The sequence below is a fragment of the Malania oleifera genome, chromosome 1 (assembly GCF_029873635.1).
Source record: "Malania oleifera isolate guangnan ecotype guangnan chromosome 1, ASM2987363v1, whole genome shotgun sequence".
Taxonomy (NCBI): Eukaryota; Viridiplantae; Streptophyta; class Magnoliopsida; order Santalales; family Ximeniaceae; genus Malania; species Malania oleifera.
The window spans coordinates 84,355,114-84,369,860 of NC_080417.1; the positions used below are offsets into that span (position 1 = coordinate 84,355,114).

General features: G+C 36.4%; 1 protein-coding gene across 2 annotated transcripts; it reads right to left on the minus strand.

Annotated features, from left to right (window-relative positions):
• Positions 1-259: 259 nt before the first annotated feature.
• Positions 260-10,436, minus strand: LOC131159766 (succinate dehydrogenase assembly factor 1, mitochondrial). Of its 2 annotated transcripts, none has more exons than XM_058114927.1 (2): positions 10,178-10,436; positions 260-886 (listed from the first exon to the last, which is right to left on the minus strand). In XM_058114927.1, the coding sequence occupies exons 1-2, from the start codon at positions 10,202-10,204 to the stop codon at positions 563-565; spliced, it is 351 nt and encodes a 116-aa protein (XP_057970910.1). In that variant the 5' UTR covers positions 10,205-10,436; the 3' UTR covers positions 260-562. The 2 variants fall into 2 exon arrangements, with proteins under 2 accessions (XP_057970910.1, XP_057970919.1); XM_058114936.1 differs by having other exon boundaries at positions 260-936; positions 10,178-10,428.
• Positions 10,437-14,747: the final 4,311 nt, after the last annotated feature.

Genomic DNA, 14,747 nt, shown 5'->3' on the forward strand with positions numbered 1-14,747 from the left:
CAACAGGTAGCATTTCACCGTCCAAAATTTTTTAACCCAAATAATTTGACAATTGTTCATCAGTTAAAACACCACACCAAGTGATTACTGCAGTATAATTTCCATCTCATCTACCTGGACCCATCGGCAAATATTGTCAAACCCTGTTATGGAAATTCTCTCTCAGCGCAACCTTGTCAAAATAAACTAATTACACCATTGAATCTCAAAACTCCTCTCAAAAATTCCAAAAAACAGACAGAATGCCGTAGCGGACCCATGGATCAAATCAAATCGAATTGATGTTAGTATAAAACATGTGCTGAGAGTGAGTACAAGAACGGGAAAATGAGCCCACCCCAAGTGTACTTAAATCAATAAATCATAACATACAGAAGAGCCGAGAGGTAATGATGTATGATCCCTCATTCATAATAAATTGAATGCTGCAACAATTGGAATTTAGGTAGTATGGTAAGACACAAGAATAAAGAGGTATTTTCTTGATTAGTTTTGTATTCCCTCATTTTCCTCCTAATGGTTTTTCTTTATTATCAATTAAAAAAGTATATTATCGATTCAATTAGGATTCTCTGTTTTGAGGTAAACTGACATTCAAGGACGATAATCCAACCATATCAGGGCTTCTGAGCTGATCAAGCTGTTTCTTACCACGGCGAAGCAAGTACTCAATGTAGAGGAAATTCTTGCGATCAATAAGCTTGGAATTGCGATGGAACTCAGCTGACACAATTGATTCAATTTGGCGTCGATCCTCAGGAGATTTGCTACGAGCTGCTCGCAGAAAACTTCTGTAGAGACTTAGAACTTGCTTCTGCATTCCAGACAGCTTTGGCCCACTAGACGCCCCCATAACATCCTTTGGATAAGTTTGGCAGTTCTGTTTCTATAAAAAGTGCTTTGTCATATCACAAAATGTAAATGATTTTGCCCTCCCTGGAAAGCAATACGGAAAAAAATAGTCGACTTTCAGCAAATAAATGTCTCTGAAGAAAACACAGGAAGCACGTAACAAAATATTGATGTTGCTTTTAGTATTAAGCATATAGCATTGCATTCTTCAAAAGAAAGAAAAAAATAAATAAAGAGACTAAAATAAGTGCCCAACCAGGGCAACTTCTAATAAAAGTGATTTCATATTGAAAACTATTCTTAGGTTAGCCTTCAACAATTTGTCAGTAAATTACTTTTGCGAAGCTGGAAATTGATCTGATAAAGCTGATTTTAGTGAAAAAAATCAGATCCCAATTAAATCATTGCATGGTAATTTAGGATTAATTGTGGTAACTTAGGAGTAAGGTTATAATCTTAAATCACTTAAAGTTCAAAGTTTTCACTAAAGAGCCTTGAATAGCATAGGCAAAATTTCCAAAGTGCACCATGCCAAACACAAAGTAATACTAAAATAAATATCAAGTCAGATTCAAGTAGGAAACAGCAACCAGAAAGTTTTCAGTTTGCAAGTTTTAAAATTATGAATTCAAGTGCTAATCATTCTTTATGTTCTTCAGACAGTCATATTAATCTTTTGAGCTTGATAATATGACATAGTTAGAAGAAAGAGCATGCCCAAAATACTTGAACATTTGCAACGTGTCCTATAAATGGCAGCCTGCTAAATATTCATTCACCTATCACCAGGTTGATGAAATGATGTTGAAATGAAGAAGAGAGAGAGGGGAGAGATATCAAGACCAACACATCCCATGCAAAGTATTGAGTCTAAACTCAATTGAATTCAATTCTAAGCCTGCTAATCAATTGTGTAATATTACTTTTTACAGACCTAATATGCATAGGAAACAAAGTAAAGGGCCAACAGTATTGGGCATTACTTTCCTCATAGATAAACTCCATTATGTAATAATTTAGGACCTAACAAAAAGGTATAGAAGAATAAAATAAAATTATAGAAACCTAAATTAATAAATTTTCCTAATATTCCAAAAAATCCCAAATGCCTTGAATCTGAATCTCCAGCATTGTTTTCCAGAATAAATCACCAATGCTTATGAGTCACTAACTATCCTCGATATTAACAAGAAAACTTTAGAATGCCAACTGCAAACTAAGCTACAATATGTTCACAATTCGCTCACAGGGTGTTTGCAACACTGTTATACATTGGACATTCATTATGTGTCGACTCTGAACCACAAGCAGAAAGTTATATTTATACAACAAAAGAGAAAAAATGATAAATAATATATATATATATATATATATATATATATATTAAAGCATAGAAATTGAATCCCATATAATCTCAAAGATATAAACAAAATGAAACCCTTTACAAAGATCAGAATAAGAGTCAAATTATGTGTTACGTATGCTCGAGGAGTTATGTAAAATAACAAGACCTTACTTTTGCAAGCAGGGAGTGGATACAATATTACTAAAGTTTAAGCCAAGATTCAATCCAATCCACAAACTCGGAACTGTTCCCCACCCCACACACCCCTCCTCCTCCTGGGAACTTTCTAATTTGGTTCGACTCTCCCTCTCCATTGCCAATTTCCATGAATTGTTTTGCTAGTTAAGTTTTCTAAATTTATAGCTGTAAATCCTGTAAGTCATTTTACCATGCAGAGAGTGAAGTCACAAAAATTATCTAAAGATTAGAATAAAAGAATTGAATTTGTAGACTGAAAAGATTTTCAAAGCAAACTTGCTATGCTTTATCTTAGTTCATACCATCAAAACATAAAATAAAAATTGACCAAGTCTTTCATGTTTTTTTAGGTAGAATTGTTAATGCTTGATATACATTGTTGGCCCACAACCTAATAGTAGCTTAAGCTTTGAGGTAAAAAGTGGTAATCTAGCATGGTATCAGAGCTGGTTACTAGGAGGTCCTGGGTTCTAGTCTTGTTGTCCACATTTATTGTGTGGTACTTAAAAAATTATAAAATTTCCTATAATGGGTGATATTATTCTGTCTTTATCGCTCCACATGCTGTCGGGCTGCACGTGTGGGGGAGTGTTAATGCTTGATATACATTGTTGGCCCACAACCTAATAGCTTAAACTTTTAGGTAAAGTGGTAATCTAACAAGAACAACAAACTTAATGAACAGAAAAGAAAATGTACAAGGAGGATAAGCAATCCTCCTAACCAAAACAATAAAACAAAAGGATAAACTACAGTAAAAAAAAATGTAAGTAACACCTAAGGCAAAGGGTTCCCATACCATCAAGGGTTTAGTGAGGACATCAGAGAAAAAAAGACTATAAGCATCAAGCTAGCAAAGCCAGCCAATCATGCTGGATATCAGAGAAACCTACATCACAAAGCAACTCGATGAATAAACCCACAACGAAGCAAAACAGACAATCTGATCCCAAATCATATCAATATCCAGAAAATTTGATGTCTGAAGATAAGCATTCGTCTTCAGTCAAAGCCCCCACAATAGATAACTGCACACCACCATAATGCCCTCGCGTCCTTCCTCTTATCATTTGGAACCGCTTATAGAAAAGTACATTTTTTGGAAAAGTACTCATCTAAAAGTAGTCTAGGATTATAAATACTTTTTTTGATAAATAATTAAAAAAAAAAAGGCCGTACCCAGTGCACAAGGCTCCCACTTTGAGTGGGGTCTGGGAGAGGTGGATGTCGGCAAGCCTTACCCCCATTTTTGGAGAGGCTGCTCCCAAGTCTCGAACCCGAGACCACCCGTACCAAGGCGGAGGCAATTGCCATCGCACCAAGGCTTGTTTTATAAAAATAATTTTTTACAGAAAATACTAATTTTCTTTAAAAAATTTGAAATAAGTACTTATTTAAGTGTAAACCAAACACTATTATTCACACAAGTACTTATAATAAGTACTTTTTATGAAAAAAGTAGTTATTTTCTAAGATGTTCCAAACAGGGGCTTAAAGTGATCAAGAAATCCTCCAAGGAGCAAGGACATGCCCAAAACTTGCCAAACAAACCAAAGAGTTTGTTTCACAAAATCCAAGATACAAAACAATAGAGGAACATATCAACATGCATCTCACCACTAGCATACAACACACACTAGGAGACAGCCTTATACAGCCTTCTGATCTATGACAGATTGTAGGTGTTTTCTTTCTTAAGACCATCCAAAAATAAACTTAGAAGGAAACTTGGTGTCGCAACATGTAGGTCCCCCTTAGAAGGAACCTTAGTGTCATAAAGTGTGGATTGCAGAGACTTTTACGTTGCAAAAGCTTGGCGATTCTACTAGGGACATTAGAGATTCAAGTTGAAATGACCATATGTATATGACCACCAATCAATTTAATTGTCTCTTCTACACTTCATATGATTGATCATGAATTAAGTGTGCTTATAGGTTGGATGAGGGTTAAGTTTCAGAGTACAAGAACAAGCCTTCTACCTGGGTTTTTCCTTGTAGAACTAGTTAAGGAGCAAAATAATGAAAGCTTCTGTGAGGCCTAAGTCTCTACATAAGCACATGAAACAACCCCACTCAATTGAATCCTCTTCCTTCTCCACCCAAGTGTTTACTTGTACAATTGCTTGTAGCTTGTCTTTTAAGTTCATCTTATTTGTTAAAAAAAGTGTTTTTTCCGCCTATTTTGATTAGAGCTAGAGCTTAGATCATTCAATAACCCACTTCATATCCACTCCTTAAGTGAGATATTTGTCAATTCATGCTCAATTTGTGAGCATTCATTTTTCACTCATCCATCTATGCCAAATTTGTCAGCATATATTCATTGTTTATCCCTCCAAGATCAACCTGTGAGCATCAATTCATAATTCATTCATCCATACTCAACCTGTAAGAATATATTAATCATTATCCTTCCATGCTCAATGTTTGAGCCTCTTTCCACCCATGCTCTAAACCCATGAGCATCCATCCATCTATGCTCAACGTGTGAGCATGTATCCATCATTCATCACTCATGCTCAACTCAAACTTATGATCATTCATCATTCCTCCATCCATGTGCTCCATTCACCCAAGATTATGTTTTCCCCATATCCATTAGTTTTATGCGGGCATCCTTGCATACAGTCAGTAATTTACTTTTCATGAAAGAATATTCCCAGCCATTTGCTCTATAAATGGAGCACCGATCCGTTCATTCATCCATCCACTTATCATATCACATGGGCATTTCTCTATTCATTGGCTTATTTAAAACACATATTCATTTATACGCTTGAAAAACGTCACTCATGCATATGCATTAGAGGATATCAGTTTCTCTGGCTTTCCTAAAAGAGTTGCAGGACATTGACTAGAAGGTTATTCTCATTCTAGAGTAGAGATATCCTTGAGAAAATACGAGAATCAATTGATTTTGAGTATAATCCATTCACATTTAGCTCATAAGAAACCACATCTACAAACATCTCTCATCAATTCATTGAAGATCGTTGTTTTCCAACACAAAAGGTGTGAGTAATCAAACCAATGTTTAAACCAGGGGGGAAGGACGTGTATTCAAGGATGCATATGAACAGGCTCACTAGGCACCATTTGAAAACAGATGTCCAATTAAAGAAAGACAATCATTCTCAAACAAAGAAGTCAAATGGCAAGCCTAAGGCATCATTACTTTCATAGAATTGGTAGAGTAGTGCTTGGGCTCCTAGAAGTGTTTTATGGAGCACAAGAAAGTCTTCTCAAGCTATAAAAAACTCAAGTTTCATACTAAAGTGATTGTTAATACAAGGGAAAGAGCAAGACAAGTGAATCGAAAAGGATCAATAGTTTAATTCAATTTGTAGTATCATCCAAAAAGAGATGCTCTCACAACCAGGAGAAAAGAAGTTTGTCATTTTCTGCCAAAGCCAATGTGACCTCCGAGTATAACTCTAAAAAGTTCAGGCAAGTTATCAAGAATGGACAGTTGGAGTCCTTGTAACTGACAAAATGCCTTGCAAATAATGGAGTGGATTGTGCTGATGTCTGAAAGCAGTGTTCCTTGAGATTCTTGTGGTCAAAAGAGCATCTATTATGTAGCATGCATGTGCAGCACTAGAAGGCCATGTTGGGAAATCTTTGCGTTAAGTCCTCGCTTATGCAAGAGTCCTAGTTAATGGAAAAAATTCACTGCTGGAACCACGAGTTTGTAGAGTGTTGACTTGTAGCATAACAATTGCATGAGAGGTTTCTTTTCAGTTTTGCATGTGCATTTTGCATGTTTTGTATTCTAAAAATTTTAGAAAAAAAATTATTTGCATCATTTGAGTAATAAAGGAGTCAAGGTGAAATTTGGAAAAATCTCTCAGAGCATATTTCAAATGGCTGACAAGCATTTGTGCAGCTGGTCACTATGAATTTCTAGCACTTGGAAATTGCATCACTTTTCGCATTTCCTTGAATAATAATTTACCAAGGCGATGCCCAAAGAACCAAACTCTCAATGCGTTAAAAAGGAAAGAAAATGAAGCTCACACCTCCAATGACCAAAACAAGGCATAAAGACATACCTTGGGGGTGCAAACGAAGCTTGAGACCTTCATTTCAACCAAGAAAACCATTTCATATTCGTTTCTTGATCTACATCATCATTTCTTTTAAAAAAGTCAACGTTGCACCATAACTTGAGAACAAAAGTTGCTTTCCATCCCAAAAGGGCATACAAAAAAAGGCATGCTTTGATTTTGAAACATTTTTCTTCCAACATTTATTGATTTCCACTTCCTTTTTGGATGACATGTTAGTGAGTGGCATAAGGAATTCAACAGCAAGAAGGAAACTTTAGCTTTGGAATCAGCATCTTCAGGTCAAAGCAATCAAAGCTTTTCTCATTTGAAGAGGCTTGCACACAATGGGAAAGATTTTAGTGCTTCATATGGTCAAATGCAACTCCCTTAAGCAATTTCCTAGCTAATTGCAACACAAGGTTAGGGTAAAAATTTGAGGGTCCTTGGTATAACTCCAACGTCTAAGTAAAGAATAGACATTTTTCTCCTATCCTTCTCAAATCACAAAATGCCCCTTGTTACTCCTCTCTGAACCTGAAAAGCAAATTCTTTCATCATGTCAACTAAGGATCACAACTCCACAAGAGGGGCAGCTTCTAATCTTGGTGTGCAGAGCAGGAGTAATCATAGATTGCACTTTCTCAATACATAGACTATCAGATCTGTAGCATGGCTAGTGTCCATCGGGACGGAATGATGATGAGATACAAGCTCAAAAAACCTACCTCCCCCTTTTCTCCTTAGGAAACCTCATTACATTAAAATGTCTCTCCAATAACCATTTAGGCAAACGAAACCCAAAATACAGCCTAAATGCTGGCCTAGAAGGACCATGCACAGACATAATCCACGTAATGCTACCTCTTATATCTAACAACATGGAAACAAAAAAGAAACCCTAAACTATCAATCTTACAAATGGATCAAGTTTCCCAAATAATTAAATCCCCCGCCACTGCTTGGAAAGGAAGAAACTCCCACTCTTTATTTCTCCTCTGCCAAAAGCCCTTAACCAACGCCCCTCAACCTTCTCAAGTTTAGTTTCCCCTGTGATGAAAATAATATCAATAGCATTTCTACACAACTTCCTTAATGAGCCCTCTCTTCCTCACATCCCCTGAGCCTCTAATATTCCAACTAATTATCTTCATTATTTTAGCAAATTTACCCCCATACCTTTTTACTTTCTCTCATAGGTCCTAGGGCTGACAACCACTTTCAAATCCTTCCTCAAAGGACTAAATTTAACTTCACCCCTTCAAGCAGTTCTTGCAGGTCCTGGTTGTCCTCTCACTCCCCAAAAAGTTAATGCCTAGGATTTTCCCCTTATTATATTCCTCTTTTTGGCACAAGTTATTAACTTCAAGCATATTAGAAATGGATAAAATACAATTTTGAGAATCTAGGTTCCTTTTTTGAATCCTTGTTTGATTCAATCTCAACCTTATCCAACTGAAGGCCAAAGAACCTCCTCAATTACCTTTTCTAATTGGTTTTCTATGTTCTTTAAATGGTGAACATCAACTTGTGCTTCTTCAAAGGAGCATCTAGATCCTTCAACACCATTTCCTCTTGCCCAAACAAAACACTGTTTCCCGCAGATAAGAAGCCATCAGCAGATCCTTCACTACAATTATGAGAACTTAAGTAATTATCAAGTAAAACATTTTTTGCCACCAAATTGATCCCATAAGAGACCTTTCTTTCTTAGATTCTCCAACTCATCATATGAAACCTCCTCTAGAGCTTCCTCATAAGCATTTGTTTTTTTCCAAACCCTTACATGTTTTTTTTTTTTCCAAAACAAATGTTATTGAGGATATAGCTTGCTGAAATGGGATGGCATTCTATATGCAATATACACCCGAATGTCCTCTTGTATCATCAAAAACCAAAATTTTATGGGAAATAGCAGCAGCAGCAGCATACTTCCCTCCTTTGTTTAAAATCCTGAATTGTTCCTAGTAAATTTCTAGATTTATATCTTGTTGGCTCTGCAACTATTCCTCATAGTTTTGCTTCAGACAAGAGTTAGAATTAACATCTCCCCTCCCAATCTCAAGATTATCCGTATCACCTTGAGAAAATATACCCTATCCCTTATTACTTAGATTGCCAGATCCTTCAATCATAAGAAAACCTGACCCTTCTACATCTTTAATTCCTAGCCTACTATCTCCTTCCAAGCCCTGCTAATATCAATGGATAGGGCCGATCCCACGCTTCCTCGGCCCTTGCTTACACTCCACTTGGGCGCAACTTATGAAGGCTCAAATCTTCTAAATTTTAAATCTATCCTCCCTTTAAAACTCAAACTATTCCACAATTTTTCCATGTAATCTTGCCACTCCATTGCAACCACCACCTCATAGCTCTTGTCAGAGGACCTGATATTCTTCATTGCCAAATGACGTAGTGTGTTGGGTAAGAGAGGAGCTAAAATGGCCATGCATAATTCATGTTTGAAATTCCAAAGTTGTTGTTGTACCAATCTATATTGCCAGGGAAAGATCTCATCATTGGGTTTGATCTATTGCATAAACTCTCGAGGCTTAGGTGGTCAAAGGAAGGTTTGAAATTCAAGTCCCTTTGTATTCCCCTTCTTTCCAGTTTGTAAGTCTTGAATGCTCTAAATAATTATTTTCTTATCTTCTAAACTGGTATCAAAGCCAAATGGATGTGTAGGGAGTGCCAATATATTCCCCTCAAATAACCACACTCTAAACTTAGTTCTAGCATGCAAACTTTTGACTACTAGTTCATTGCACCCTAGGTGTAGCTAATTGATCAATTGATTGATAATTAATTAGGTATTTTAACCTCACTTAGGATAAAATAGGTTAATGGTGATTTCGTTGATTTGTTTTGATCCATCTCATAGGTGGTCAAAGGAAGGCTTGAAATTCAAGCAATGGTTTCTCCCTTGGTCCCTTTGTATTTCCCTTCTTTCCAATTTGTAAGTCTTGAATGTTCTAAATAATTATCTTCTTATCTTCTAAATTGGTATTAGAACCAAATGGGTGTGTAGAGAGTGCTAGTATATTCCCCTCACATAACTATATTCCAAACTTAGTTATGGCATGCAGATTTTTGACTACTAGTTCATTGGACCCTAGTTGTAGCTAGTTGATCAATTGATTGGTAATTAATTAGGTGTTTTAACCTTACCTAAGATAAAATAGGTTAGTGGTGATTTCATTGATTTTTTTTTTTACCCATCTCATCCCCATTTTATAAGTTTCTCATCTCAAGTTTGTCATCCGAGTCAAGGCAGTTCAGAGATTCACCTCAGCAAGCTGTAGCCCTTTGGCACGTTGCAACATTTGGAACAATATTTTACCTTGCCATGACGGGGTGCCCATGATAATCGGCCATACTCACGTTAATGCTTTGATTGGGATTCCCATTGAAACTCCCAACAACAATCCCACTCGATGAACATCCAACTTACTAGGAGGCACAAGTGGCGGACCCAAAACCTATGGTCACTAGGCTGAGGCTCTCACGCACAAAGCACTTTTATATTCAACCCATTACCCTAACAACAACAAAAACATCACATAATTTATGCTAACTATAATTTTCTTGATAGTTGATAAGAATTTGCCTGTAAAAACATCAAACTAATATGGCAAAAAAAATTAAAAAACTTCAGGGTTCCACTCAAATTAGTGCTTTCAAAAGTAATCTAGGAATCCAGCTTTAAACAAGAAATACCCATAAAAATATACCAGAGACTCAGGCCGGCGTGACCACATGAGGGAGAGTCAGAGACTCGGAACACAAGAGACAGACCAGACCTGGACATCCAGTGTCGCGAGATTGATGGGCGCCTCCCGTGTATGAGACGGAGGAGAACTCGTGGATGGCCGCACTTGGGAAGAAGATGGAGGTCGAGCGATGAGCACTCGAGCGTGGCTGGCGCTTGGCAGTGGGTCGCGCGAGGGAGTCGGAGATGCAGAGAGATTTCAGAATCGTAACCTTTTTTTTGTTTTTTTTTTTTGTTTTGTCTGATATATTTATTTTTAATATTTTGAAAAATCTTCCAAAATTGTTTTTTTTTAACATACTCCCGAGGTAAAGTGAGTGGATGCAATTAGAAAATCTTTTTACTTTAATGTTTATTTTTGCATGGGCCAATTTGAAGTTGGACAAAGATATCATGTAATTGATTCTTTAATTGCATATCGCTTTCTTACTAGACGGAAATGATTGTATGATCGCAACTTAATTTCTTGTATTTTTCACCAATGCATCAAAGGGAGACGGAACAAAAATGATTACTTACCTCTGCAACAAAAAGCTTCTTTTGAGCATCAAGAATCATATCTAGTTGAGTTGGCCTTCTTTAACAAGTTTGTAGAAGATGGTGAGACAACCATTGCTTATCTTGTGTGTATCTCTTCCTTATTGGGGTGATACTAAGAGAACATTAAAGAATAAGAATAAAAAATACTAGGAAAAAGATGTAAAGAGAAAAAGGAAAATTCGAATCCTTAAGGTGGTGGAAGACTAAAGAAATGAAAAGTGAATCATACACGATTTCAATTTATAAGAAGGTGTGTCGATTGTGGAGTAGAAGACGTAAGGAGGACCTCTCTTTAGGTCTCAAGCCCTCAAATGTGTTAGAGGACCAACGGAAAGAAACCATTCCTCCCAAAGTTTTTCAATCCTAGACCTAACTTTTGCTTCAAAGGCTTTCCAAAATCAACCAAAACCTTTGGGAAAGGAGTTGGAAGAGACAAATAGAGCATAGGATGTTGATTTTATAGCTTTTTTTTTAAGTAAGGAATTTTCAAAAGAGGCATTGTGACCAGATTTTTGAACTTCTTAAAGAGTATTGAGATGTCTTTCTTGGACAAAAAGTTAGGAATACATAGATTGGTAGTCACTATAGGGAATAAACTAGTCAAAACAAGTCCTAATGGATTTTTTGTCCTTCGGAAAATTTAGGTAAGGTGGAGATTGAAAGGTTGAGTCTTCAAACCAATCCAACACCCATTGTGAGTGGTGAATACAATATCCATAAAAAAGAATGACAACTATGTATATAGATTTCAAACACATCAATAAGGCTTGTTTTGTAGATAAGTTCCCACATCCTAATATATATACTTTGGTGGATGCAATAGAAAGACACATAATTTTGTCCTTAATGGATGGTTTTAGGTATTATCAAATTAAGTTGGCTCAAAAGGCTATATAGAAAACTACATTCAAAAAGCTAGTTTGGAATTTTTACCATACATGCTTATGCCTCTTGGACAAAAAGAATTTAGAAGCAAGATACCTATGAGATATGACTGCTTTATTCCATATATGATGTATGACATTATAAAGGACTATGTGGATGATATTGTATTCACTTCAAATAAGGAGCAAGATCACCTAATGCACTTGAGAAGGGTATTTTATAAAGTTGATAATTTAAACTACAAACGAACCCTCTCAAGTTTGCGTTTTTGAGTTACACTAGAAAGTCCTAGGATTCATAGTTCACTCAAAAGGTCCAATGCAAATTTTATCTCCTTGGCTATATTTAAGAGGCATCCTAAAGGGAAACTCAGTACACAAAGCTCCCGCATATATAGGGTCTAGTGAAGGGGCATACTATAATGGGTCTACAGTATGTAGTCTTACCTTACATTTTTGCAAGAGGTTGTTTCCACGTTTAAAAGGCATCATCTTCAGGAATAATAAATGGGTACTCAAAATATCTTAATCATGTGATGAAGATGCCAAACATTGGCCAAGAGAATGTCTCCTTAGAGCTATGCTGAGACCCTATCTCCCTTGCATCAATTGAATGATCCTTTCTGTTTGAATATCACAAAATTACTTTAACAACATCGATGTAGATATGTTTTTCACAAGTAGTTCAAAACCTAATCTCCTAAGAAATTGGTGGAGATTATATCTCCTTAGTGTGAGATTGAAGTTCGGTCTCTCTAGCCTCTAAATTAGATTTCCCTTACACAAATAACAAATCAAAGTATGAGGCTTTTATGCTAGGACTCTTAGACGCATCTAGTATTGGAATCCAAAATTTATGCATTCTTGGTGATTATAATCTTATTGTCAAGCAAAAAAATGTGGAACTTTCTTTGAAAAAACCTTCACGAGTAGATGGTGACGTTAGCTAATTGACATGCAAATGCTTTGGCTACCTTGGCATCCCAAGATACCAATCTTGGATGATTAATACATGAGTACTTTCTCTATCATCAAGAGAACTTTAGAGTAACTAAATTGTTAGTTTCATAAACAATAATAAGGATTATTTGTCATCTGCAAGAAACTAGCTTCTCCAACCCTTATTAGAAAATATTTTAGAAATAAATCATTTCGTTCTCATAAGAGACACCTTCTATTAAGAAGCTTATAGGGTGTTATATATCAAGGGTATCTCTACTTATGAAGCTCAATAAAGGTTAGTATGAATTGCATGAACATTGCTATGGGGAAGAAAGTCCATCTTTTTACTGTCAATTTCAAAAGGTTGAGTACTTCTAGACCTTTGTGACAAAACAAGATGCTTCGCAACTTTAAAGATCATGCGGTAAATATGTAGAATCTCTTGACACTTGAATGTAATTTCATTGGAATTTAAGAGATTGGCATTGCCTTTGTAGTGATTTTATTTAGAATGAAATACTACCAACCCCATTTAGCAATTGTATTATGATTTAGATGCCTTTCATTATTCCCAGGGAGGAATGGTAAAAGCATTCTCTCTCTAGCTACATGATAATCCTATGGAATAAAAGTAGATAGTGCCTTTTTTATTATGGGAGCTAAGCTTAAGATAATAAGAGAATTTTTATATTCATTGTTGTAGAAGTTAGAAGTGTTGATATTAGTTGATGCGCTAGTTTTGATGATTGACAAAAAGTGGTGCTCAACTATCAAACTCACAAAGACTCACGCATAGACTCGTGAACATACTCGTGAATAGATTCTCACACAAACTCCACAACAGATGCACTCACAAACTCATATATAGACACCTCAATTTTAACCGGACCTCTAGTATATAGGATCTCTTTATTTGTTTCCTTATCTGATGAAAAATAAAATAAACCTATGGGGTCCTTTGTAATCACTTTGCAATACAAGGTCAATTTTTATAACGTTTTTGTTTCAAAAATTTAAGGGTCCCTTTGGAAAACATTTTATTTCATTTTAACATAGATCCCTGTTAATAACATTTTTTATTATTATTATCAGGGTTAGGGAATTGATTGCTTCAGGGGAACTTCTCCTTGAGAAGGTCCATACATCTGACAATGTGGCTAATATGCTGACGAAGCCAGTCACGACGAACAAGTTCGAGCATTCTTGGACTTGATCAACGTCTCCAAGCATTAGATGGGAGACGAATCCAATCTACAGGCCTGGGTGGAGCAATAGTTTTGCTTTCAGATTTCCAAGGTGGTGAATAATCGCTAAGGTGGAAATTGTTGGGGATGTGACTCATATTCAGAGCGGATCGCATGTATTAGAGAGAGCTACATGAAGTGGGAGACAATTGCATGAGAGGAGTTTGCAGGTCTGAGGGTAAATCGTCAACGGATTGGGCCCTAACCGTTGATGGTTTCAGGTAGAATGCAGAAGGTGTTTTTCTTAACACCAAATCGTTGACAATTTGGCCAAACCGTCAACGATTTTAGTTGGCGCAAATTACATAAATTCAAATCGGGGCTTGTAGATTGGCTTTATGGGAGGGATTTCCTCCGGGGGGATCGCTACAGATGTAGTTTAGATCTACTAGAATACTTTTGTACACATTGAGTTCATACTTAAACAATATTGTAACCCAAAGATTGTAGCTTTGACATTGATCATAGTGAAAATCGAAGTGCTACTCTCGTGGACATAGGCTTTTGCCGAACCACATAAATCTTGTGCGTTCTAGTTGTGTTTTTATGTAACGACCTGAAATTTCCATTCATTTTTTTTTTCTATATTAATAAATGAGCTCTAAAACCTTACATGAGCATAACTATCATCATCACGACCCGAAGTGGGGCCGTGGTATCCTGTGCATTTCATATAACACTTAAGCAGTAGAAGTACATATATATCCAGCAAATACCAAAATACCATACCACATATACCTAACTGTACACATACACATATGTACATAACATTTCCCAAAAAAAGTCCCAAAACACTGTGAGATCCACATACCAGCCCACAACTCATCCCAAAAACTACGCTGACTCTACACCAACTCTATCTCTGAGCTGGCCCTGCTTGCCTCTCTGGATTACCTGAAATGTTTAATAATTTTGGGGTGAG